The sequence below is a fragment of the Ictalurus furcatus genome, chromosome 2 (assembly GCF_023375685.1).
Source record: "Ictalurus furcatus strain D&B chromosome 2, Billie_1.0, whole genome shotgun sequence".
Taxonomy (NCBI): Eukaryota; Metazoa; Chordata; class Actinopteri; order Siluriformes; family Ictaluridae; genus Ictalurus; species Ictalurus furcatus.
Genome location: NC_071256.1, coordinates 32,025,530 through 32,052,132, shown reverse-complemented (window position 1 = coordinate 32,052,132; position 26,603 = coordinate 32,025,530). Strand labels below are relative to the sequence as shown.

Below are 26,603 nucleotides of genomic sequence, written 5' to 3'. Positions count from 1 at the left end.
CACTGACAGCTAGATAAAAGACTAAGACTAAGCTTCGCCTCTCCACAGCAAAAAGACAATACAGCGGGAGAGGGAATGCAGGGTTTTTCATTTATGCACATTCTATTTGAAAAGCAATAAAATTCACAGAGTTCCCAAATGATGCCCTGTCTGTGTTTTTTTTCCCTTGAAAACTATTTGCGCCCCCCTGGTTGAGAACCACTGCATTAAGAGTTCTGAAACTTCGGCACCATCACTACTAATAAAAAGCATGCCCAATCTTATCTTGAGGCTAATTATGACTGAAGGTTTTCCCTCCAAGCAAACAGGAACCGATTTTATTTGTTTAATCAACCAGTGTTCAAATAACTAAACAAGTCGTATCAGGTTGGAACGAAAACCTCCAAACTGCACGTTTGAAGAGAAGACTGAAGACTCGTGCTATGAAAACTTCAGCAATTTTACTTCATAGCATAGTTCTAGCTTTGTGGTCTGGTTTGAAGTTTGCATTTCTTTTCCTGTTTGTCAGCAGGGTTAACGTGGCATGCCATGTTTCCATGGACTCGTCTGTCTATTTGAGGTGTTCATCTCCTGAACTCATTAAAACATTTCAATAAACCTCCAGCGCTATACTCTGTGCCATAAAATGCTCTGGTAAAAGCATTATAGGTAATAAATTTTCAGCTCCTGAACGTTTCGTATATCAGAAGGAACAATTTCACCTGGTCATAATTCATCCTCATGAACCCACGTTGTTTGGAGCAATGGACGAGGTTCTGACTACAAATTCAACACGGTACTAATTATACTCTACGGTGTACTCTCATCATCACTTAATTTGTGTTTGAGACCTAAACCTTAATTTACTAAACATGACCTACATTCGTGTTTGCATCTGAAAAAGAGGAGCATAAAGAGATCTGAGAGATTTCATCAGTAAATGGGCTAACAGATGAACTGTTTAAGCTCTCCATCTCTGTGTGGAGACATAAAACAGAACCCCACAATACAGCTGTTCCACACACACACACACCCCCCACAAAACCCCATTTTCAAAACCTCAGGTTGTTTTTGTTTTGTTTTTTTGCCATTGAGTGTCATGTGTATGTGTATATATATACACACACACACACACACAAATATACACACACATGTGAAAAACTAAGTACACCCCATGGAAATTCTTGGCTTTTTTTGACATATTTGGCCAACAAACTTTTGATCTATGAAACAGCGTCTATTGATGAAGTAAATACACTCAAAATTGACATTTTGTTGTAATTTTCACAATTTAAATGAACAAAAAACAGATCAATCACATGGAAAAAGTAAGTACACCCGTACATTTATCACACCTTACACATAAAATTAGAATCAGGTGTACAGGATTGCGTGCCGGTGGTTAGAACCTGCTTAGGGAGCGCAGGTGGAACCTGTCTTATTTAAACCTCACATATGTCTGCTGTTCCCTTCATTATTGAGGTGTGTGTAATCTACAAATAGCGCAGATTTCAAATGACTGCCAATTTGCTGGCTGTCCAAGCAAATTCAGCCCAAGAGCAGATCGTTTGATGCAAAAAGAAGTCTCCAAGAACCCCAAAATTTCATTACAGGATGTGTTAGTAAGTCTTGCAACTGTTTGGGTCAAAGTGCATGCTTCTACAATCAGAAAGAGATTGCACAAATTGGACCTGCATGGGAGGTGTGCCAGGAAAAATCTTTTGCAAGACTACAGTTTGCTAATGAGCATATAGGCAAAACCAGGGCTTTTGGAATAATATGCTCTGGACAGACGAAGCAGAGATAAGAGTTGTTTGGTCACAGTAACAGACATGTTTAGCACAGATCAAAGACAGCTTTTCAGGAGAAGCACCTCATACCGACTGTGAGGCACGGTGGTGGAAATGTTATGTTTTGGTGCTGTTTCACTGCCTCAGGGACGGGACAGCTTGCATTAATCGATTCAACTATGAATTCTGCATCATATCAAAGAGTGCTTGAAGATGATGTGAGGCCATCTGTCCAAAAGTTGAACCGAAAGTGGACCTTCAACAGGATAATGATCCTAAGCACACTAGCAAATCCACCAAGGATTGGCTCAAAAAGAAGAAACGGAGGGTTATGGAATGGCCTGGTCAAAGCCCGGCTTTGAATCCCATTGAAATGTTGTAGGGGGATTTGAAACAGGCAGCACATGCAAGAAAACTCTCAAACATCTTGCAACTGAAAGAATATTGAATGGAAGAGTGGTTAAAAATTCCAGCAAGCCTCTTGGACAATTATGCAAAATTCCTACACAAAGTTATTTCTGCTAAAGGGGGCAATACTAGCTTCTGAGGCCAAGGGTGTACTTACTTTTTCCACAGAAGAATATCAAATCTATTAACATTTTTGTCAAATAAGTGATTGAAAAAGCTAAATTTTCTTTGTGGTTTTGTTCAAGTAGATCAACTTTATTAATAAGCACGGTTTCAAAGATTATCAAATGTTTACTTGTCCAGATATGTCAAAAAAAGCCAACATTTCCATGGAGTTTACTTATTTTTTCACGACTGTACATACACACACACCCTCTCATCTTATATAGAGGTTAATATCCACCATAACTCACTTGGAACATATTAACTTAATTTCATTTTATATCCATTCAGAGCATACCCAGTACAAGTAAAAGGAATGAAGGAATGCTGTTGAGATCAGTGTTCAAAGTTGAAACAATGTATGAGTCATTGTGTATGTGGGAAAACATTTACAGGAAGCAAAGTCTGAGAACTCTCGCTCTTAAGTTTTTACGGCAATAATAATTAAGGATCCTTGAATACTAGACGGCCTTATTTGAACAGCAGGTATTCGGCCAGCAAATCAGACTTTTGAATGAGAACTAAACCAAGGTAGAAACTGTGGTTGTGAAGACAAGCAGGGATGGCAATGCTGGATTAATCAGAGAAATGTCCAAGCGCAGGAAACTGAGAAAAACCCCATTCACAGAAAGCAAATGGTGCTAATGTTCAGACAGGGGTAACTTTACTGCCACTAGATCGGTGGTCACCAACCCTGTTCCTGGAGATATAACTTCCTACAGGTTTCATCTCCAACCAACACACCTGTTTTAGCTGATCAAGAACTTCTTAAGGCAGTAATTAGATGGTCAGGTGGGCACGATTATGTTTGGAGCTAGTCTTCAGGAAGGTATATCTCCAGGAACAGGGTTGGTGACCACTGATCTAGTGGCAATAAAGTGACAAAAACCTTCCACACTTCAGAAACAGAATTAATAGCTGCTTTCAAGTCTCAAGGTTTCAATGCAGACTACAGGGTGTCCCAATTGTCTCCATTCATAGGGGAAATTAACACTTTTCAGCTAAATGTCTTCCAAAATTTTCATTTTTTTAATGTTTTTTTTTTTCTAGATAGCCTTTAAGAATGCCGTTGACAAAAGCAGAAGGTATTGAAATCATTCTCATGGCTGGATCGGGAAGCTGTTGCAAGGTTGCGACGGACTTTAACAGGAATCACACCACACAGTTACCACACTTATTAACAAATTCAAAAAAAGACTGGAAGTGACGAGACCCGACTGAGAAGTTGACATCCACCAGCCACTGATGAAGGCACAACCGATGTGGTGCTGGCAAACAGTCTCCTACGAATGGAGAGTTTTGGGACACCCTGTAGTTTTAGACTTTTATGCACTCGCAGTAGACCAGAAAACAAAGCCTTGCCCGTATTTCCCAAACCTACTAAAAAAGCACTGGAATTAAACGTCAAATAAATGGTCAGCAAAGATGACAGGTGAGGTTAAATCTCCTACTGTTTAATGAAAAGGTGATGCACCGAGGCAGGGTACAGTAAAACTACACAGGGGGAGGGGAGAGAGAGGTCTTCAAAGTAATACTTAAAACATGTCCGTGTGCTCGCCTGTCCACCACGTGGTCGCGATCTGACAATCGCTGCGCAGGTGCAGGAGCTCAGAGAGGGACTAGGAGAGAAAAGGTGGGGGGAGGGGGTTGTCAAACGCATTGCTGATGTCACTTAACAGTGCAGAAAAAGAGGGGAAGAGAACCTTACTTCTCCAATAAACCATAACCCCCCCCCCAGTTGCACAGTCTTCTCATCCATTCATCCTCCCATCCCGCCCGGTATTCTGTTCCTTTGTTCCTCTGTTGAAGCGCACAGATGGAAAAAGAGTGAAGAGAGCGCTGCTAGGTTCTTCCCGTTCTGGGTGATCGCTCTCTCCGTCCCTGCATCCATCTGCCGGTTGGCTTTCTGTCACATTTGTGTCTGCTGTTTGTATTTAGTAGTGCTTCTCACCTCCCTCCCTGCGAGTGTGTGTGTGTATATGTGTGTACGTGTGTACATGTGTGTGAGATGACGTATCAGTACACGTGTGTGTGTGTTTGTACGTTCATACGGCGTACAGTTCATAGATCTTCTTGGCGCAGTAGGCCAGGGCGGCGAGTGCTATCGTGTTGTGCAGTCTCTTTCTGTGCACGTCATCGCGGCGCACCAGCACCACGGGCGTGGATGAGGTGAGCGTGTGCAGCGGGAGACACGCGAGCTTCTGGCTGTCGTACTCCACCTGGTACTTGCAGCACGGGTCAAACTGCCATGAGATGCCGTAGAGAGCGGCGCAGGCCAGACTGAGGGCGCCAGCAGGCAGAGCTACGTAGCGAGAATAATCAGCAGGCAGTGCCAGCGGTGTAAAGAGACACGCGGCGCCCGCTAGTACGGCCGTCTTGTGCAGGCAGTTCCCCACAGCCACCCAGCGCGCCGTCTCGTCGCCAATGCGCGTCGGCTCGATGACAATGTAGGGATATTGTGCCTCCAGTGCCTGCTCCAGCTCGTACTCAAACTGCTCCTGCGCATTCTCGCCGTTGTAGATCTCCTGCACGATGTAACATTCACCCGCCGCCGCCATCACTCCCCTAAAGACGGGAGGGAAAAAGAAGTCCAAGTCATTAATTGGTTAACCGCAAATCTAGCAAGGTTTCTAAAATCATCCAATCAAAAATCACTTAAATATTTAATCGTTTAAACTTACAAATCTAATCAAGCAGACACATCAGGGTTCTTAAAGTCGGATTGATTTTTATACTTTCCACACTTTGTGTTTGGTTCTTATTAATGTTTAAAAAGAATGAACTGTGTCATGTGATGCAATGAAATGAAAAATATTGGCTTTATTATGAATTTTATCCTTCAGAAAAAGAATTAAGACACAACTGAAACACTACAACGGAATGACCGATTCAGTCTGCACGGGATTTCAGAGATTTTTGCATGATCCTTGTGGGCAAAACACACTCGATTTTGGTGTGGTTTCTTTTCAAAACTTGCAATGCAACTTGGAGTTTTTCGTGTTTTTTTTTTTTTTGTGGAAAACTATTCGAAGTGGCAAAATCGCAATTGCGCAAAATAGTTTTACACGCTCTTTCGCAGTGATGTTTATTGATAAATGAGACCTTCTCGTTGTACTCGTGTTCGAGGTACATGAATCGAAGAGAGCTTTGGCTGAACGTGCGTCGTGATGACGTCACATGACGCGTCTTGGCCCAAATCTGCGGTAATTTATTCGTTAAAATTGCAAGCTCCTCCGAGTATTATGGAGTTTGCTTGATGTTGAGTTCATTTCTGCGAAGTCCTGGAACACTTTAATTGAGAAGTCAAAACCAAGCAGAAAAAACAAACATAACAAATAACACATCAAAATATTCCTACATATTTTTGGTCTACATATTAACAGAGATGTCCTGTTTTCAGGAGGTGTTTTAAACCTATAATGGCCAAACATGGGTAACATTTCTTAATTAGCTACACATTTCAGCTGAAATTGAAAGTGTCATGCTTGGCCATTTTCACAGCTTCCCTAGCATCATGAAAACAGAAAAACGTGAAATAGGAGATGGATTAGAGAGTCCGCTTTAGTGCAGATAATATGGGGATGTCTGAATAAATGTCTGACTGACAATCTGCACTTTTTCCTAAAACATTTTCAGACCAAGAAATGAGCATCTTTAATTGTAATGGTTTAGACTTGTTCATTGTTAGAAAACTGACATTAATGGTAATGGGAAAATGTACACGTACTTAAAAATAACTATATGTGCATCTATGTTTTTTTCCTCCCCATTTCAAGTGTCTAGAAAGTTATTGCAGGCAGCTAACATATTTATGTTTTTGTCCCTAAAATTGCAGAGGTTAAACATTTACCTGACTTCATTTATTAACCGTGAGCACGTGGACACTAAAGATAAAAAATATATTTATAAATATATGTATAAAAAATACCAAAGTTAGGACAAAGATGTACTTATTTGTCGCGTTACTAAAAAACAAGTCGGTTTGGTTTGTGAGTCAAGTTCGCTTTGGAAAATTGTCTCTGCTAACTTTAGTACTAGTGACTTTCTAGGTTAGTTTCTGCAAAAATCCTAAATTTACCCCCCCAAAAACACGTTTCTTTCGAAGTTTAAACAATTTCACCGTCTTGTTAGTTAATTTAAAACCCAACGTAAATATTATAGTCTCTTTCAACGTTTTCAAGATAGCTAGCTAGCTAGCTAGCTCTGAGCAAAAAATCCAAGAAAAACATTACATGAGCCGAAAGAAAACAATGTTTTCACACTTTCCAAAGCAGTTTCCAACACCACGCAGCTCGCTAACTTATAGATAAACGTTCAGACTCGAAGCTCAACACGAGCACTGGTATTTTTTATTCAAAATATGGTTTTGAGCTAACGTTTTAGTCTTAACTGACCTCTCCCTGTTGACTGGGACACCGCGCCTCCTTCCGAACGACGCCATCTTGGAGAACCAGCGCGTTGCTGTTGACGTAAAAAAAAAATTGTAGCAGTGCACTCTGGGTAGCGTAGTTTTCTCCTCATAGTCTTAAGCAGATATGAGCTGTTCCGGACTACACTTCCCGTCACGCAGCTCCATAACGAGGCGCCTACCACTTCTATTTGTTCAAAGAAATTAATACCCTAAAAATGTCAATTTAGAGGTCAGGGGTGTGTTATATGCGGACCACAGTGTGTGAAAACGAAAATGATAGATAAAGTGTGTGTTAATTTTAAACTTACTATTTAACACCGAGTGCACAGGTCTTAGTTTATGGATATTGAAATATTCCGTAACGGCCAATCGAAAGCAAGGACAACAAATATATACATACAAAACTCCCAGCAGGACAAACCCGTTTGTTTGTGTAAACGCTGCACAAAGGCTTTGCACCGACAATCTGGATTTCCCCTTATAATGACTGCATTACAACCCAGCAGGTCTTATAAAACACTCAGCTAGCGCAGACTTACCCATACTGTGTTCTTCTCACGCTTCAGCACTGAGGTACCCGTCGGCTGTCGCGCGCGACGCTCACCGAACTGGCGAGATATAGGCAGCTAGCGCTGCACGTACACGGCCGCACGTGCAGCCTTCCGCTCACTGTCTCCCCCTGTAGCCGCGCATTGCATAAGGCCCAAGTCTGAAATGTAGCCTCTGCTTAAGCATCCCGTGATGGGAGACGTGCCAAATGGGTTAAAGGTGAAAAGCTAAGTAGCTCAAGTGAAAAACACTAATATATATATTTCATTTTTTTTTTAAACTGTGGAAATATAAACAGGTCCTTAGACATGGATGGCAAAGGGGGACAAAAACACACTAAGGGATGGCACCAGATAAATATGTCTAGCCTTATACCGTGTTATATTTTCAGATGAAACGATTTGTTCCTTGGGGTAAAAATCAGTGGCCACATAATAACTATATGGGTCTTCACTTCATAGGATTTGGTCAAAATGCCTATAAAATAATTTGAAAGTCTCAAAGATGTGATTTGAGACAGCTTGACCTTTCAGAGAGACGTGATTTGAGGCAAGTAGACACTTCAGAGACGTGATTTGAGGCAGCTAGACTTCTCAGAGACGTGATTTAAGGAAAGTAGGCCCTTCAGAGATGTGATTTGAGGCAGCTAGACTTCTCATAGAGACGCGATTTAAGGAAAGTAGACACTTCAGAGACGTGATTTGAGGCAGCTAGACCTCTTAGAAGCATGATTTAGTCAGAAAGATGCCTCATAGAATTAATTTTAGACAGTTGGACCTTTCAGAGATGTTACTTGAGGCAGCTAGACTTCTGAGAAACATGATTTCAATCAGTTAGACTTCTCAGGAGGTATGATTTGAAGCAGTTAGACTGCTTAGAGATGGAACTGAGGCAGCTTGATCTCTCAGAAATGTCAATCGAGGCAAGTAAACTTCTCAGATATGACATGAGCCAGCTAGAACTCTAAGAGACTGGATTTGTGGCAACTAGATCTCTCGTAGTAGGGATTTGAGGCAATTAGATGTCTATAAGACACTATCACCAATATCACTACTTTTCATAGCTGACAATAAAGCAGTCTATTTGGTGTATAATTCACACGACCAGCAACTATTGACAGTTTTGTTTAACCCAAGCATATCCTTTCTTGAAGCTTTTCAACATAAATAAAAGCACAAAAGTCTAGTAGGATGTTAGCATGTACACTGCTTAGCATGGATTTTTGGCAATATTGCGTTTACACAAGTAAGAGGCACTCCTGAACTGAGGTCAGATTTGCAGTGTCAGTGGTAATGACAAGGATTAAATAGTAGATCTGTAGTGGTGTACATGTTTATTTGGCACAATAACAACAAGTTTAAAAAAAAAAAGTGGTCTAGTGTCTTGGACTGTGTAGGAGAAGTACCCCTTCAACCATCTGGAAAGAGACAGTGGTCTATTGTGAACACGATAAAATGCACAATGTATGGTAATGATCTCAGATAAGACACAATGTACTGTCTATGAAAAGTCTTTGGTGAAAATAATAACTTATAAAAATAAAAACCTGATTGTTATGCAAAGAGGACTAGAGATAAATAGCACTGTCGACCTTTGGTTACATTCCTGGTTCTTTTTATTACACTGGAGGCATTGGAGGCAAAGACTTCGACAGTCTTGCTTTTGTGTTTTCACAGAAAAATCCTAAATCACCCTTTACTGGATCACCCAAAAAGTCCAGTGCAACTGAGTACTTGGTGCAGTCAATAACCCTGATACTGGTTTAATTGACATTTGCAGAACATCTTCCCCTTTCACTAAACTTCAATTATTGTTCAGAAAAGACCATACATGACATCTGTGGTTGTGAGGTGATGGTTCATAGGTACCTAAAATAATCTACAAACAGATATTCTCATATAATAAACAAATAAAGAATGAAGAGTCTTGCTGATCAGTTTGAAAACTCATTTTTGCATGATCATCTACAATCCCAAACTCCAAGAAATAACTACTTTTACATGTACAAATCTGATAACTACACATAGAATTTTTGTCAATAATTTGCATGTCTTTACATGCATTTAGATAATCTACTAATGGGGTCTACATGATTCAGTCATTAAGTAATTTTCTTTCTAAATACATGATATATGCACCTCTGTACCTGAACAGAAGAAAATAAAAAATATATATTTTTTATTTTTTAAAACATGTCACATTAACTGGATTATCAATAAGGGACTAAATGACTTGGGCAACATTTACTGTATGTAGGAAGGTAGAATTAACAGATCATATTTGTGAGTGTAGACACATTAGGCAATGGACTAATCATCAGTTCATGAATGTGATCCAGACTGGAAACATTAATATCTCTCCATTTTAGATTTGAGGCAGCTAGATCTCTTGTAGTAGGGCTTTGAGGCAGCTGGACCTCATACAAACATGATTTCACATAGCTTGACCTCTCTGAGACATGATTGGAGGCAGCTATACCTCTCAAAGACTAGATTTGAAGCAGCTATACCTCCAAGAGATTAGATTTGAAGCAGCTATACCTTTAAGAGACTAAATTTGAAGCAGCTATACCTCCAAAAGACTAGATTTGAGGCAGCTATACCTCTAAGAGACTAGATTTGAGGCAGCTATACTTCTAAGAGACTAGATTTGAAGCAGTTGGATGTCAGCTGGACAGCTGACAAGTGGAAAAATATCACCTGGTCTTTTTCCAATCTTCAACTGTCCAGTTTTGGTGAACATGTGCCCGCTGTAGCTTCAGATCCCCCCCCCCCTCCCCCATTCTGATGTATGATGTGAACATTAACTTTGTATTTGTATGATTTTACACATTGTGCTGCTGCCACATGATTGGCTGATTGAATAATTGCATGAATGCACAAGTTTATTTGATAAGATTATAAGAATATAAAATGTTCCAACTAAACTTGCAAGACATGAATTGATTTCCATGTGCTCAATAATTATGTAAATAACAGTGACAGCAAAAAGACTTGATACAGCTACTTATTTATTTTCAAACTTGAATATTAATATAGATTACATGAATGTGTAAAAACTGATGAATTTCAGGCCTCGTTCATCTGCGTGAATCAACCTCTTGTAACAGTCACTACAGACTATGGCAAGCCTCTAAATATTCAGAGAGCATGACCTTCATTCTCATCAAAATGGTGGATGTTGCTACAGTTGTTATAGTGGAAGGGCAGACTGCGCTGCTGTAGTTTGAGCACCTTACTCACCCTGTTTATTGGTGGCCTTCACGGACACCATGCTTAATAAGGCCATGGGGAAAGTTAGGTATGGGAATAACACACACATTCACCCTACACACTCCGACTCTAACGCACACAGAGATGACATATCTCACACCATGTGCCTGTTATGCAAACACACTCCCTGTCCTGAAGGGCAGTGTTGACTGTTTCAAATGTAGATCCTGAGAGCATCTGCCCCTTAGTGTATGGTGATTTTGGGGGTTGGGAGGGGTTTGTTTTATCCCGAGTATTGACTCCTCACTGACCCTAATTTCCACATGGTACCTAAATACACTTACAATACATGGCAGTTACTGTGACCCATGTTGTCTTCCAATCAAACAGCTACATTTTTTGTTTTGAGCACCACTTGGACCTCAAGGCATTGTTCTAGAAAGGCATGTGAAGTAACAAAAATTGCTGTTTTGTTTTTTCTGTGTATGGTATGCATGGAACCCTGTTTTTGGCATGTTGGCATGTGGATCCCCTAACCACAAAGTCATTAATGCTGTAAAAACAGACCCAGTTGTTCACAAAGCACACAATTGTACTCCCTCTCATGGAAAACGCATGCTCCAAACGTCGTAGATACGTCTGCAGTGTTGTCTGTACAGTTGCTGTTCATCTCTGTCTTGTCACCTTAAAACATTCACTCTCTTTCTCTCTCTCTCTCTCTCTCACACACACTCACACAATATCTCTCATTGAAGACCAGTTCGCCTCAACCCCCCCCCCACCCCACCCCAGGAGCTCAAATGCCCTGTCCACCCAGTCAACATCAGGAGTCTTTTCATCCTGTTGGCATCTCTCTCAGTGGATGATGTGCTCCAGGTAGTGAGGGTGAGGGTTTTCTTTCACATACTTTTGAATGTACCAGCAGGTCAGGTGAGCCCTGAGGTCTTCCTCGACCACAAAATCCATTGCTGCCTAAAAAAACAAAAGAAAAAAAAGAAGAGTGAAGTCAGAATATAATGTCCACATCCAACATGTTTGGCAAAGCAAACTAGACGGATTACTTTCCAGAATATGCAGGTACCATTTGCTGATGCACAGAGCAGCACCATGTGACTGTACATGATGAAAAACACTGGCTATTGAAAATTAAATTTTTTTTTATCTGCACATCCCACAGAGTTTGTTTGTATATTATATATTTGTAGCTTTCAAATGACACCAGCCCCATGTCGCTGTGATCTACACTGCCCAAGTCAGAGGCTGCGGAAGTCTGTCATTTTAGCCGACTTTGGAGCTCTATTTCTGGTTCAGATGCCACCTCACACGCTTCCACAAGCTGAATATGTTTCAATCGATCATTTTGCCCAGGGTCAGACACTACAAATTTACAAAATGTATTTATTAAGATATGGTGAAACTGCAGTACATTTTGTTTACAATATTAAACCTCTGTTTGTTTTTATTTTTAGTTCTATACAAACAAAAAACACACATGGTTTTGCATTCAGTCTTTTCGGTCATAATCTTTCTTCATTAAAATTTTGTTCGAAATATTCTGAGAATCAAATGGAATTGAATTATGAATCCAGTGTTGTTAATCAAATCGAATCGTGACCAGAGTGTATTGTTACACCCCTATCCAACATATTATTTTTGTACATTTTCCAATTTATAATCCTTTAATTCAAAATTTATAAAGATTGAACTTATCACTTAATTTAGAATTCCTTAATAAAATAAAACTAATATTGGCATCAAATAAAGAACAATAAAAGAAAATAATAACCTAAATTCATAAAATCAAAGACTTTCATGGACTCCACCCTCCATCATGGTACCAAATTTTGCTGATTCATGATTGAATGGAAAGACACTGACCAGCACAACACAGGAAATAAGGAGGTAAAATCCAACAAAAAGCCTTTACACTTAACAAGCAGTTAGTAAACTGTACCGAGCCATAACTGATAAGATAATTAAGTAAAGATAAAAAAAAAAAAAACAACACACAATAGGGCATACTCTTATAGGAAAATAACCTCTTGAAGTTAGTAAAACAGAATAAAAGCAGCGTGCAGTGTCACTGAGAAAACGGAAAGTTCTCTGTCCTGAACATTTTCCTGTGTCGAAATATCTTTACTGATCCTAACGAAAATGCTAAATAAACATTTCAGAAATAATATAAAACTGGGAACTGCCTTGTAACCAGGTCCTCCTAACCAATCAGATTCACAAATTCACCAGCATTGTGGTACAAAACAGTTCCTGAAGCAGTCTGTGGTAGTGTGATGGAATGGCAACAACAAACACCATGCAAATTGCTTATTAACGCTTATTAAAGTTGATTGTTTGTATCAGACATGTGCTCTGTTACATTCATAAATTAGGTGTAGTTGATTCAATTTAAATGCTTAAAGATACAGATAAACGTCACACTGGTCGATAGCGAATTACTGGAATATTGTAATACTCAACCTTGGCCAGGTGCTTGGCGATTCCTCGTCCTCGGTAAGCATCTGGAACCTCAGTGTGTTGTAGATCCACCGTCTTCTTCCCCACATATTCATACAGCAGCACAGCTCTATCATAAGACCCTAGCACACAGAAAAAAGTTTGCACACGCTTAGTACAAAAATAAACACGAAAATGATCACAAGTATCAAGAAATAGTGTGTGTTAAAAAGATATTAATAGTGGGGGAAAAATATCAAAATATCAGCTCGGTTATTTATGTATTCATTTTTTTTGATCTGCTCAGCTGTTCTAACGCTGCCAGGTTGCATGGCCAATTTTTCCTCTCATATAATAGATAACATTCAAATGAGATCTGGAAATTCAATTCAATTTTATTTGTATAGCGCTTTTAACAATGGCCATTGTCTTAAAGCAGCTTTACAGAAACGTATAAACACAGGATACAGATTTTAAGTGTGTGAATTTATCCCTAATGAGCAAGCTGGTGGTGAGGAAAAACTCCCTAAGATGATATGAGGAAGAAACCTTCAGAGGAACCAGACTCAGACTGTTGAGTTCTCAGAGCTGACTGGTCAGAAGGTGTCAATTAATTTTCTGTCACGTAGCCAGTGGTTCAAATCACAGGTTTACATTAATGCTCTCTTTCTAATATGTTAGCATTAATATTATCTATAGGAACAGCTCATTCAAAAACACATGAATCAATGGTTAATAGTAAACGGATAAAAAAAAAATCAGTTATTCATCAAATAAAAACAAAGTCTTTCATATGGTGAAGGATTTATTTATAACATTTGTTGAACACTTATGGAAGGAGTCTCCAGTGTCAGCACTTTGCAACAGTTCCAAGGCTTTTTCATTCAAGTCTTCAGGACAAAGCTGTGTATTTATTTATTTTTGTCATATTAACTTAAAGACAAATAAAAAAAAAAACCCACGAGCCTGGTGAGGGATAGAGGGTTTATACCCGCTATAAAGTAGGTGACAAAAAGAACCGAGTTGTCTCGGACATTTCACAACGAATGAACGAACGACAGCTGGATGGACTTCACTGATCCCCAAGGGAAAATATGGGATTATAAAAAGTTTAATGTATGACACATTCATTGACAATTAAAAAAAAAAGTAACTGTTGGCAAGCTGCTGTGGTATAAGTAGAATAAAACACTTCGGGACTTCAAGGAGGTAATAGGCAGAGCGTACAGGATTACTCCAGAGTGTTGTGATAGTTGTGGCCAAAAATGCTCGATTTTGCTGCGGCTTTTTTTCAAAATTTGTGCTGCAATTTGCAGAGGTTTTTCTTGTTTTATTTTCAACAAAAAAAAAGCTACCTGATTTGCGAAATCGCACTAAATAGCTTTCCACGCTCTTTCACAGTGCTGTTTGTTGATAAATGACACATTTTAGCTGTCCTCACGTTCGACGCACATGAATCGAAGAGGGCTTTGCATGAACTCGCGTTGGGACGATGTCAAATGACGCATCTCGGCCCAAATCTGCGAGAAATTTGAAAAACTGCGCAAAATTGCAGCGTTGGCTTGATCTTGCATTCATTTGAGGGCCTGATGCTTCACGTCACACCGAATCCTTGTTGACCAGCTTCCTATAAAAGCACATCCCGAGGTGTTTTAATTCTTATTTATATTTTTAGATTGTTGCCAGACAAAACACACTTCATTTTCTGGAAGGGATGCAAACTTTTGCAACTGCACATCCTTTACTCAAATCACACACGCAAAACATCATGCCATCACTCCGCTCTAAGGTCACAGGTGTGTAGTCGTCATTTGTATTTAACCTGAGAATAAAACTGGATAAACTCCAGTGCGAACACTAACAGAGAGGCCTAGTCCTGAGGCACCTGAACTAATTAATCCAGGGCCTTTACTTCTATTGCTATGAATGCAAATCCTGGAGTCATTAAAAATTATTGTGCACTATTGTTAAAATAGTACATGCATGTGTTCATCTCCATAAAGTGTATACAACACTACACTCCCAAGATTCAAAGGATTTAAAAAAAAAATTAAAAAAAAAACCCAAACAAATAAACACCACTCTGGCTTGTTTTCCTCTGATAAAAATCTGTTATTGATGTAACAGGAAGTGTAACAAGAACTGGCTTGCCTGCCTGCAGCTCTGAAGCAACAAACCAAGTTTATACTCATTGATAAAGACAAAGAAACTAAGAATTGTGAGGAATTGTGAGGATTTGAGCCATGAACAACAGCAAAGCATGTGAAATGAAGACGGGTGCTGTTGTGTACATGTCGAAGCGATGTGTAACTCTGGACGAGTCGCTGGCTAATATGTATAATTAACACACAAAAATAACTACATTACTAGCTAGCTAAGCTAAACCAAAACAAGAGAGCTGAACAAAACTTGTCTGGGAAATGAGTTTCAGCACCGACCGACACACTGTGCTTAAATACCGGATATTAAATACATAAACAAGTCACCGTTTCCGCTACTTATACTGGTGACAAAAAAAAGTTAATACACACACACACTGACACACATTCTTATGCTAGGAAGCTAGCTAGCTAAGTAGCGAAGCAGCTAGCCTGTGTCAGTCGTATGCTGAGGCTTTTATGAAAACAACGGTAAAATGCAGTGGCGCGCGCCTGACCGCCGCGGAGCCCCCCGAGGTTAGCCATAACCAAAGTCACGTTACCGTTAAGACGGATGCTGAATTGGCGTCGTTTCTTGTCGTGTTCAACGCGAATGGGGCTGTTGATCTCGATGACATTCATCTGAGCAGCCTGGGCCATAATGTCTCGGGGATCGCTGCGTGTCAGTGCGCCACGACTGATCTGAAATCTCCCAGAAGCGCAGTCATAGCCAGGCAGCGCGAGGCGAACATCAAGCGAAAACAATCCATCCAAGGAAATCAGCTGTAGGGTCACGTGTCTCGCCTTGGCCAATCAGAAGCAGCGGCAATGTTTTGATGTATGGCCTCGTGGATGCGCGTGCAGCGCTTCACCGCCAGGGTGCGCGCAAACCCTCTGGCTCTTTAAAGCCAGGAGACTGGAGTAGGGGGTGCGAAAACTTGTTATTATTATTTTTGTTTGCACTCGTTTTAACTGTGAAATAAATTCCACAGACCACTTCAGTGCATAATTATTTTACTCATTTTATTTATCCTTATTAGTTGTAGTATTCTGTCTTTTCTTTATTAAACACAATAAATCTATTCCAATATTAGGCTAATTATTTTTTATGGCCAAAAGTTTGTGGACACTTGATTATCACACCCATATGTGGGTCTCCACGAAACTGTTGCAAGCACAGAATTGTCTTTGTACAGTATGGCTGTAGATTTACAATTTACCTCTACCGGAACTAAGAGGTCCAAACATGTTTCTGCATGGCAATGCCCCAGTGCACAAAGTGAGGTCTGTAAAGACATAGTTTGCCAAGGTTTGTGTGGATGACCTTGATTGACCTGTACAGAGCCCTGACTTCAACCATACTGAACACCTTTGGGATGAACTGGAATGTAGACCGCACCTCAGGCCTTCTCACACGACGTCATCTCACTAATGCTCTCGTGACTGGACTGAATGAGCACAAATCCCGACGGCCATACTCCGGAATCTAGTGGAAAGCTTTCCCAGAAGAGTGGAGGTTATTATTAGATCAAAGGAAGCACTAAATCTGGAATGGGATGCTCAAAAAGCAGATATTGGTGTGATGGTCAGGTGCCCACAAATTTTTGATCATACTGTATGGGTACAATTATAGCTTACCTATATATTCAAACCACATCACTTTTTCTTTTTAATCTTATCTTTCCAGTCTCATAACACATTAGTGTTTTTAATCGGTGGTTTCCACCACTGAAAAAAAATCAAAATCAATCACAGACCCCTCCGCATCCCCATTTTGAGAACCACTGGCCTAAAGAAATTGGCTAAATTCAGTAAACAATCTATTGTAATAGCTAGGCTGAAAAATCAATATTGCTGATAACATTTGGTTATTGTCTACTAATTATTTATTGTCTAAATTGTCTATACATTACGAGCAGATTATGAAAATAAATTAACTGCTGACGACCACAGATAATTAAAAAAGTTTCATTGTACTGAGAAAACAACAGAAAGCCTGTTAACTTGAAACTTCAACAAATTTTCTGTTCTTTTCTTATTACAGTGTAACAACAGAAATAGAAACAGAAGAAATTTTTGTCTGTGGTAATCACACATATGCTAAAAATGTGGTGGGTGGAGATTAAGCTAAAATGTTACATACAGATTTGCGTCATTTTGTAGATTTACAATTTTTAATCTACTTTCCCTGAGCTTCAAGATTATCTTCCGAGAACAATTAGACATCCTCTTTCTGGCTGTTTGTAATAGTGTGTACTGTATTTATACTGTATTTCTTATGGAAACCTGTGAACATCACAGCCACTTATATTACTCTATTAATGTTAGTATTTATGGGGGCATAGTGGCTTAGTGGTTTGCACATTTCCCTCACACCTTTCTGTTGGGGATTTGATTCTGATTACTCCGGTTTCCTCCCCAGTCCAAAGACATGCGTTGTAGACTGATTGGCATCTCTAAATTGTCCATAGTGTGTGAATATGTATGAGTGTGCACTGTGAGGTGTTGCCACCCTGTCCAGGGTGTCCTCCGCCTTCTGTCCCGAGTCCCCTGGGACAGCCTCCAGGCTCCCTGCAACCCTGTGAAAAATAAGCGGTATGGAAAATGGATGGATGGATGTTATTATTATGTATCATAAATACTGGTAACTATAATATATTGTGTAGCTAATTTTTGTATCACTTTTTGTTTTTTAATTCCTTCCACCTTCTTCACCCCAACATTCATTTATTTTCAGTAACCACTTTATCCTGATCCTAGGATCCTGAGCCTATTGTGGGAACACTGGGTGCAAGGCAGGAATACATACTGGATGGGACACCAGTCCATCACAAGACACAACACAGACACACATTCACATTTAGAGCAGATCATTCACCTGCCAGCATTTTCTTGGAAGATGGGTGAAAAGAGTGTACCTAGAGGAAACTCATACATTCACTTGAACTAGGGACTATGGCTCTAGACCATGGTGCAAGTCAGGTAAATGGAGACTCAGAGACAAAATTATTTCAGTACTGGTTTTAAGTAAATGATTTACATCACTAATAGCATACATATTTCACTTGAATAGCAAACCAGGGACATTTACCCCAGATGATGTGCTGACAAGCAATTTATAGGCAAATAGAAAAGAATACAAATTAGTGAAGCTATTTTAAATACTAAATTGTCAATTTAAAACAAACTCATTAAAAATATTGTTTTCATTATCGCTTACACATAATTCTCACACTCAGTCTTCGCTCGCCCCCAAAGGAAATTCTTCTATACTAGAACATACTGGTTGTTTCAGTTTGTTCATCCAAGGAAAACCATAAAGGTTGTATGTAGAACTCTAAAAGTGTTTTTAAGAGTGTTTATGGAAGTGGAATCAGTTTAAATATTTAAAAACCATTGAGAAATCTTCTTTAAGTGTGAAACATAGGTTCTGACCATATTTCACATAAGCCATGAGTTCTTTCAGACAACTTTTTCCATCTCTTCATACATTGATGTTCATACAATTTTATAAGTATGAATTTCTGCCACAGAAACTGAAAAGACAACCTTGGTTTTGTGCAAGTATAACAGCAGCTCCCACTAACATATCATCTCCTTGTTGGTGTATCTGCGTGCATCATGATTATTAAAAGTAACTGTGCTGAGAATTTGTTTTTATTTATGTCCTTGTTTATGTATTTCAGCCATGGTTAAACCTGTTCTTCCATGACTTTCCTGAGCTTGTTGATGATTTCCTCTCCACTGCGCCAAGGCACCACAGTGGCTTTGAACTCTCCAGGTTTGGCCTCGTACATCTCCTGGATCAGCCTGTGCATGGGGAAGTCGTGCCGAGGAAACGCCACATCACCTGGTCCCAGCGTCAGCGATGGGCAGAAGTCGTTTGCACCATCACCTACGTACAGCACCCTTTGGTATCGCCTGCCTCCTCTTTCGTGCACCCTCTGAGCCGTGTAGCGTCGCACAATTTCAGCCTTGCACATGTTCATCGGACACCGCAGGCAATCGTGGGAGTGGAAGGGGCGCAGCTGAAGTTGTCCATTCTCATCAAAATGAGCTGGGTTCGTGAAGATGCGCGTGAAGAGCGTGTGAAAGCCGAGGCTCTGGAGCCATGTTTCGATGAACACCGTGTTGGCATCTGATACACAAATGATCTCAAAGTCCTGTGATGGGCATGACCTCAGGAAGCGCAGCAGGGCAGGGATGCCTGGGCATGGCGGAAGACGCTCTATAGTGTTACGGACAGTTGAAGGAGTGACCCCCTGCTCAGCAAGGTAGGTCAAAACTCGCTGCATGTACTCGTTGTACCTGCCCGGCCTGTACGTGTCTTTAAGCCAGGAGGGCAGAGAACCACTGGGAGCCACTGTGACCATGGCATCATCGCTGCACTCGTCCACAAGCGTCTCGTCAAAATCAAAAAAGATAAGAAAGCGCTGGTTATTTGGGGAAAGGGCCTGTGCTCTGCTGCCGTGCCACTGTGTCTCTTCCACTACACCTGGAGGATGAGTTGGGTTAAAACAGCAGTTGAAGACGGAGTCCCGCATCATTAGCACTGACCTCGGAGGCTCTCTTTTTAATTCTGAGGGGACACAAAGTGTATTTTGGTATTCAGCAGAAAATAAAAGAATAAATTAATTACAATTAGCAATTGAAATGTAGAAATAATCTGGGGTGTAGACATGGCACGATGTAATCGAATCTTGGAAAAGGGTAATGTGTTTCCAAAATATTAAACATTATCTACTAATTTCTAAATAATCCTTCTCCATTATTTTGGATCAATTTAAGATGAACCTAAAAATGTTAAATAGAAGTATAACATCCAAAACAAATAACAATGAAGGTACAGCCAAATTCTTCCTGGATTTTATTATTTCTGATGAAAAAACATCTATCTAACCGTGTTGATTTATATACATTTCCTGGAATCATCACAATTTTACTACGGAAATGAGGCACCCCAACCAGCCAGGTTATGTGATAGTGTGCAAAAGTAGTTTTACTATTATAAAATTCTGCCATTTCAAAAGATCAACAAAATGCAGAACTGAAAAAAAGAACAAATTAAGAGACAGCATGTCTCAAGAACCTGCCACATCTGTTAACAAGAATTTCACATAAAAAAATACATCCAAGAAGAATATTATATCAGAATATTCATCACGTCCACATCAGAAACAATATTCTTTAAAATAAATAAATAAGTGAGGTACATGCATGTGTGGATTCAGCATGCAAAGTCATTTGGTTTAGACTGCTCTCTCATACTCAACATGAACTTGTTCATGTGTATTTATATTTCACCTTCAGAATTTCCTTTACGTCACTGTCCTGCGGCTTAGAGCTGTAACAGAAAAATGTAACATTATGAGCTGAAACCACAATTTGGCTTTGTTAGCACAAGAGCTCACCAAATGCTTTCTATAATGCTTTCAATATAGCTTTCTACGCAACTTTCTTATTGGCACTTAAAAAAAAAAAAAAGAAAGAAAAGAAAAAGTCTATAGGCTGCATTTACAAGGATGAAACATTTTCAACATCCATGACAGGATCCTTACTAAAACTATTTTTCCAGCTAGCCACAGCCCAAAGACAATCCATTATTTCATTATTTAAAGAATAAAACTGGTCTTATAGGAAAATATCGGACAAAAAGATGTGGTGTGATGTCCCGAAGTCCTATTCCTCTTACACCACAGCAATTGGACAACAAATACATAAAAAAAAACATATACATATATATACACACACACACATACATATATATATATATATATATATATATATATATATATATATATATATATATATATATATATATATATATATATACTGCAAGGTTTACAGTTATTCTCTAATTAGCCTCTATGGTTAACCCTTGAGGTTCAAACAAACAAACAAGCAAACAACAACAACACCCTGCAGTTTGTCATGTTACTGAAAAGCATCCTCTAGCTTGAAGACTCTCCGGTTACTGACTGTTACGAAGTGCTGACAATGGGGATTCCTTCCATAAATGTCTCCTTAAAGAAAATTTCACCACAGCAAAGAGTGGAGCTTCAACTATACAACTCCCAGTGACTGAGCTGTTACCATAGAAACGATAACGTATTAGAACGAGCGCATTAATATAAACCTTGCAGCTGGAACTATTGTCAAAGCCGCCATTGTGGAGAATTAACCAACATTGATTCATTTTCTGACCAGTTCATCAAAATTCAACAGCACCGTGGTATAATCTGATACTATCACTTGTTTTGACAAACCACAAAATCTTAATTCATGTATTATGATCTACACCCAACCAAAAAAAAAAAACAAAAGCGAAAGAACTACGGCTGCGTCCTGAACTTTATTCTACCGCATTAAACAGTGCACTTAAATAGTTCGCATTTTAGTGTGCACGCTTCTATTTTGACACGCTGTTTACACTAGTTTTAAATCCGTAACTCACACCAAATGTCAAAGATTATTATTATTTTTTTTTTTACCTGAAGAGTGCAAATTGAAAAGAAACCGTATGGCGAGTGTTGTCTATTTGCAGTTCCGTGTAGTGATCTGTGCGCAGCGCGCGCCTCTCAGTGCCGACTGCTCCGACATCCTCGCGCCGCTGCTCGCGCTTTATGAGCTCAGACAGTCAGCGACGCTCCGCCCCTGTGCACTGACGCAGACTAACACAGCCTACTGAAATGATGTGAGGACGGAAGATTAAGAACATGGGCCTTAAAAAAATAAGTAAAAATAAGCTATTTGAGACCACAAATCCATAGTCACGGTCTTGTCATAAACTCAGGTGAAATTACTCGTTCTTGTCTGATTTCAGACTGCAAAGACTCCACACCACCCGAGTCCATAACACAATTTCCATGAACTAGTACAGTACTAAGGCGCACGGTGGCTTAGTGGTTAGCACGTTCGCCTCACATCTCCAGGGTTTCGCTTCCCACCGTGCACCGTGTGCGGAGTTTGCATGTTCTCCCCGTGCTGCGGGGGTTTCCACCGGGTTCTCCGGTTTCCTCCCCCAGTCCAAAGACATGCATGGTAGGCTGATTAGCATGTCCAAAGTGTCCGTAGTGTATGAATGAGTGTGTGAATGTGTATGTGATTGTGTGCCCTGCGATGGACTGGCACCCTGTCCAGAGTGTATCCCACCTTGTGCCCCATGCTCCCTGGGATAGGCTCCAGGTTCCCCCGTGACCCTGAAGAAGGATAAGCGGTATAGAAGATGGATGGATAGTACAGTCCTTTGTAATGTTTCCATTACAACACAAAATGCTCTCTCTGCATGTGGAGTTATATAGCACCTATAGGCCTACTTATATTTCAAGTGACTACGCTTCAAAATGCTTCATCTTCTTATGTTCAAAATAATGTAGCACAAGTACTTGTAATGCACAGCTGTATTTGGTCTCACAAAGTTGTGTGAGCCAAAACATGCTCTAGTTTTTCATGTATTTTATTTACCTGCTTATTTATATGCTTCAATTGGCAAATCTTTACATGTGCTGTTGCATTTTTTAAATAAGAAAAAAAAACCATGTATAGTGTTAGCAAACTCTGTCATTTCATTCACCCCACGCACGCTCCCTGACTCCCAAGTGCAATGATATAAAATAGGATTACACTGCAGTGTTTGCTAGAACAATGGGCTATGCTTATGTCTTATGTATGTCCTGTGTACTGATTTGTACGAAATTATCATACCAAAGTAGATGTTAATACAAGAGAAATTCATGTTAAGAAGATACTTCAGTTTGAAAAGATTATGAAAAGGTAAGCAACATTTTATAATTTATTACTTGCAGCTGCAGCATAATCCGGGATTTAAAATAAGTAAACAAAAAATTAACATGAATCTCTAAAATTATATGAACACAGCATAAAATAACACACTTAAAATCTGTATCCTGTGTTTATATGTTTCTGTAAAGCTGCTTTGAGAATGTCCATTGTTAAAAGCACTATACAAATAAAATTGAATTGAATGGAGTAAGCAAAAATCTGCATGTACTCAGTAATAGGCTTAACATGAGATATTACCCAGGCTACATTATTCTTCTGCTTCTTAAGATGTTTCATAAAAACATCTTAACATATCGAACGTTTCATCATTGAACGTTCACCTCACACTGCCGGGTTGGGGGTTCGATTCCCACTGCTGCTGTGTGTGCAGAGTTTGCATGTTCTCTGTGGGGGTTTCCTCCCCCAGTCCAAAGACATGCATGGTAGGCTGATTGGCATGTCCAAAGTGTCCATAGTGTATGAATGGGTGTGTGAACGTGTATGTGATTGTGCCCTGCGATGGATTGGCACCCTGTCCAGAATGTACCCTGCCTTGTGCCCCATGCCATCTGGGATAGGCTTCAGGTTCCCCTTAACCCTGAAGGATAAGCGGTATAGAAGATGGGTGGATGGATGGATTATTTCCCTTCACTTTTCCTCCCTCCACTTACTGTATTTTAATATTGATAAATAAATTATGACTATCTATATATAATTTGCTATAACTTTCCTACCTCAAGATTTTTGGGGTCAGCTTCCTGTTTGATCCTTACAACCTCCCCTTAGCTGATGTTACATGAGTTAAGTCACATTTTTTTTCTATCAGTTTTTTGTCAGTTGAAAGTGTTTAGTCACCTATGGTTTGACTTTTCACTTATCAGGCCAGAAAATAACTGCTGATAAGTTTGACTGTCCCAGTTACCTGATGTCCCAGTGTACAATGATTCAATTCAATGACAATAGTGTGCAAATGTACTGTGCATTATGCAATGTCATTCTCGATGAGATGTGATGACATCTGAAAAAGAAAAAAAAGATTATGGTAACCCACCCACCCTGAATTCTTCCACTTCCATTTTGGAGTGAAAAATAAATTTTAAATGCTCTTTTAGTGTTTAATTGTGTAAACAAGGTGCTCGGCTAATACACAAAGATATTTTTATCATCCAAAGGATTAAAGATAGGGGGTACCTTTTCCAAAACACAGCAATCAAGCATCATGCATTTTTTTTTCTTTTTTGGTGATTTAGGTATAGAAATGATAATAGACCTCTTAAAAGGTGTTGAGGATCTTCATGAAGACAGAGGAGAGCACAACAGGGCAATAGAGGTAATCTGGGCCAGATGTCTGTCTTTTGTTTAGCCTTTTGAAGGCACTTCTCACCACTTCTTCTGAGATGGTAAACAGTGGAGGGGGTGGATAGGGTGGAAAACTTCTCTTGTAAAGCGAGCAAAAAAAGGAAGGTTGACTTTATCTAGAAGATCAGACTCATCATCTCCTAGTGGGATGGCCTTGATTTGCAGGATTTTTCATACTCAGCTGGTGTCATTGGCAGTAAACTTCTTTTTCAGATAAGCTGTGTAATTGAATTTGGCTTTCCTGTAGTTTTTAATTGGAAGATCTCCTATCTCCACTCATAAATGTATTCCTTAAGGACAATGTTTGGGGGGGGAAAAAACCCCAAAGATGAGACATGCTGGAATGTCTTCTCAAATAATTCTAAACTACCTTTTACTTCTCTGTGATCGGAAAAAAAGGTAGAATCCAATGAAGGTAGATTTTTGTTGCTCAAGGTATGAATAATGTAAATATAACTTGTTGAACTTTGTAGCTTGAGAGTGTCTATCTAGTGGGGAAGTTGGTGCATAGATCACAAGTAGTAGGTGTGGAAATGTACTTCTTGTATTTGACTATAAAGCAATGTTAACAAAAATTGAGTAAAAATACATTACGATTAATATGGAGACAAACATACAACCCTTGATTTTTGTATATAAAAAAATAAAATAATTTTGCTTGATACATTCATCTGTAGCGTTCCTCTCTTCTCTCCTTGTCCGCAACAGCCCTCTCTAAAAACAGGCAATTTGACTGGTTATTTTAAGCAGTGGCATAGGAGCACAGCATATGCACTTAAATCAGTTACTTAAAACACCCAACGCACAACTTCCCTGGGATTTTAACAATTGCAGTTTTAGATGGCATGGTAATAGGCGTACTCCAAAAGTTTACACTACTGCAAGATATTTTTAAGAAATCTGTCTAACTGTCTTCATTATGATGTAAACTAAAATAGATGCTTTGATAAGAGAAAAATTCTTTCGGACTGGCATGGCCTCTTTAATCAAGAATTAAACATTTAATTAAGGCTGTATAACCAAATAGGAAATTACTTTACTGCTAACTTATTTTGTGTGTGCATTGAAAGCCCATTTGAAGGAATAGTATAGGAAATGTCCCTATGATTATACTGGAGTTACTGATGCATCTTTGAGAATCTTTTACAGAGATGGCTGACATTTCACCAAAGGTTCTGGTTACACTATCGCCGACAATCGCCACTACAACATAACTAAAGAAAATGAAGAGTTCAGGTTCATTCAAAACAAGAAGGATGACAAGAGTTAATGTTGGTGTGTTGCTCTAATGGACAAACTGAAGAGACCTGAACAGTGTGAACACTGATGCTTAAGGGTTCTTTTGGTATCAGTATAATTTGATATCCTCACACAAAAATTGTATGAACAACATTCAGCTAACAAAAACATAGCTGTCTGCTTGTGTAGCTGTGAGAGTTGCTTGCTTGGATATATGCACATTATATGGGCAAAATAATGTGCTACAAACATCTGCCCATCAAACCTATATGTGGTTCTTCCCTAAACTATTGCCACAAAGTTGGAAACACACAAATGTCTTTGTATGCTGTAGCATTACAATTTCCCTTCACTGGAACCAAGTGGCCCAAACTTGTTCCACCATGACAATGTCCCTGTGCACAAAGTGAGCTCCATTAAGAAATGGTTTGCCAAGGTTGGAATGGAAGAACTAGCATTGCCTGCACAGAGCCCTGACCTAAACCCTCCTGAACACCTTTGGGATGTACTAGAACGGCAATTGCACACCGGTCCCCCTCACCCGACATCAATGCCTGACCTCACTAATGCTTTTGTAGTTGAATGGGCAGAAATCCATACAGCCATAATCCAGAATGTAATGGAAAGCATTCCCAGAAGGATATGTGTTATTATAACAGCAAAGAAAACATACATTTTGGAATGGGATGTTCAACAAGCACAAGTAGGTACGATAATCAGGTGTCCACATACATATAGTGTATGTGGGGCTTGGCATTTTGAAACCAGATTTTGAAATGCAACAACTTTACTTCTGGATGAGACACATGCTAAATGGAAACTTAAACCTGTAGTTCTCAGTAGAACAGTAAACAGTTAAAAAATTTGATCATGAGGAAGGATTCCCCCAGACGAGCATACATTTAGTTTCACTGTGTGCAGACTTTTAATCCAGCTGAGCACCACAAAAGTCTTCAAATTCATTGATCAATACATGGCTAGGTTTACTGATCTGAAGTCAGGTGTGCAACTGTTGGTATTTCACTCCAATTAAGGCAGAGGATGGACTCCTTCGGTGATGAAATCTGGTGAAAAGTAGCCAGATTGTTAACATCGATTGCAGTGGTTTTTTTTTTGTTTTTTT

At 39.5% G+C, this 26,603-nt stretch overlaps 3 protein-coding genes across 9 annotated transcripts; all 3 read right to left on the bottom strand.

The window, feature by feature from the left end:
• Positions 1-3,772: 3,772 nt before the first annotated feature.
• On the bottom strand, positions 3,773-7,408 carry tmem11 (transmembrane protein 11). 3 transcript variants are annotated; one of them, XM_053614773.1, is made up of 3 exons: positions 7,290-7,397; positions 6,716-6,800; positions 3,773-4,904 (listed from the first exon to the last, which is right to left on the bottom strand). In XM_053614773.1, the coding sequence occupies exons 1-3, from the start codon at positions 7,291-7,293 to the stop codon at positions 4,385-4,387; spliced, it is 609 nt and encodes a 202-aa protein (XP_053470748.1). In that variant the 5' UTR covers positions 7,294-7,397; the 3' UTR covers positions 3,773-4,384. The 3 variants fall into 3 exon arrangements, with proteins under 3 accessions (XP_053470748.1, XP_053470752.1, XP_053470755.1); XM_053614777.1 differs by having other exon boundaries at positions 6,734-6,800; XM_053614780.1 differs by lacking the exon at positions 6,716-6,800 and having other exon boundaries at positions 7,290-7,408.
• Positions 7,409-10,097: 2,689 nt separating this feature from the next.
• natd1 (protein NATD1) lies at positions 10,098-15,794 on the bottom strand. The gene is made up of 3 exons (XM_053614790.1): positions 15,664-15,794; positions 12,987-13,105; positions 10,098-11,483 (listed from the first exon to the last, which is right to left on the bottom strand). The coding sequence occupies exons 1-3, from the start codon at positions 15,758-15,760 to the stop codon at positions 11,367-11,369; spliced, it is 333 nt and encodes a 110-aa protein (XP_053470765.1). The 5' UTR covers positions 15,761-15,794; the 3' UTR covers positions 10,098-11,366.
• Positions 15,795-16,958: 1,164 nt separating this feature from the next.
• phospho1 (phosphoethanolamine/phosphocholine phosphatase 1) lies at positions 16,959-21,727 on the bottom strand. Of its 5 annotated transcripts, XR_008384719.1 has the most exons (5): positions 21,080-21,550; positions 20,405-20,444; positions 18,321-19,679; positions 17,783-17,908; positions 16,959-17,679 (listed from the first exon to the last, which is right to left on the bottom strand). XR_008384719.1 is itself a non-coding variant. In XM_053614755.1 (3 exons), the coding sequence occupies exon 3, from the start codon at positions 19,645-19,647 to the stop codon at positions 18,793-18,795; it is 855 nt and encodes a 284-aa protein (XP_053470730.1). In that variant the 5' UTR covers positions 19,648-19,679; positions 20,405-20,444; positions 21,592-21,727; the 3' UTR covers positions 17,954-18,792. The 5 variants fall into 5 exon arrangements, 4 of the variants coding, with proteins under 4 accessions (XP_053470730.1, XP_053470722.1, XP_053470737.1 ...); XM_053614755.1 differs by lacking the exons at positions 16,959-17,679; positions 17,783-17,908; positions 21,080-21,550 and adding an exon at positions 21,592-21,727 and having other exon boundaries at positions 17,954-19,679; XM_053614747.1 differs by lacking the exons at positions 16,959-17,679; positions 17,783-17,908 and having other exon boundaries at positions 17,954-19,679; positions 21,019-21,551.
• Between the last annotated feature and the right edge of the window lie 4,876 nt (positions 21,728-26,603).

What these genes read in the sequence shown, in the direction of transcription:
- tmem11 (XM_053614773.1), bottom strand. An exon ending in AGGTCAGTTAAGACTAAAAC is followed by an intron (nt 4,905 to 6,715) that starts GTTAGCTCAAAA and finishes TCCCGTCTTTAG; the next exon opens with GGGAGTGATGGCGGCGGCGG.
- natd1 (XM_053614790.1), bottom strand. Translation starts at nt 15,760, where the DNA reads ATGGCCCAGGCTGCTCAGATGAATGTCATCGAGATCAACAGCCCCATT. An exon ending in ATTCAGCATCCGTCTTAACG is followed by an intron (nt 13,106 to 15,663) that starts GTAACGTGACTT and finishes TCTGTGTGCTAG; the next exon opens with GGTCTTATGATAGAGCTGTG. An exon ending in TCGCCAAGCACCTGGCCAAG is followed by an intron (nt 11,484 to 12,986) that starts GTTGAGTATTAC and finishes TTGTTTTTTTAG; the next exon opens with GCAGCAATGGATTTTGTGGT.
- phospho1 (XM_053614755.1), bottom strand. Translation starts at nt 19,647, where the DNA reads ATGATGCGGGACTCCGTCTTCAACTGCTGTTTTAACCCAACTCATCCT.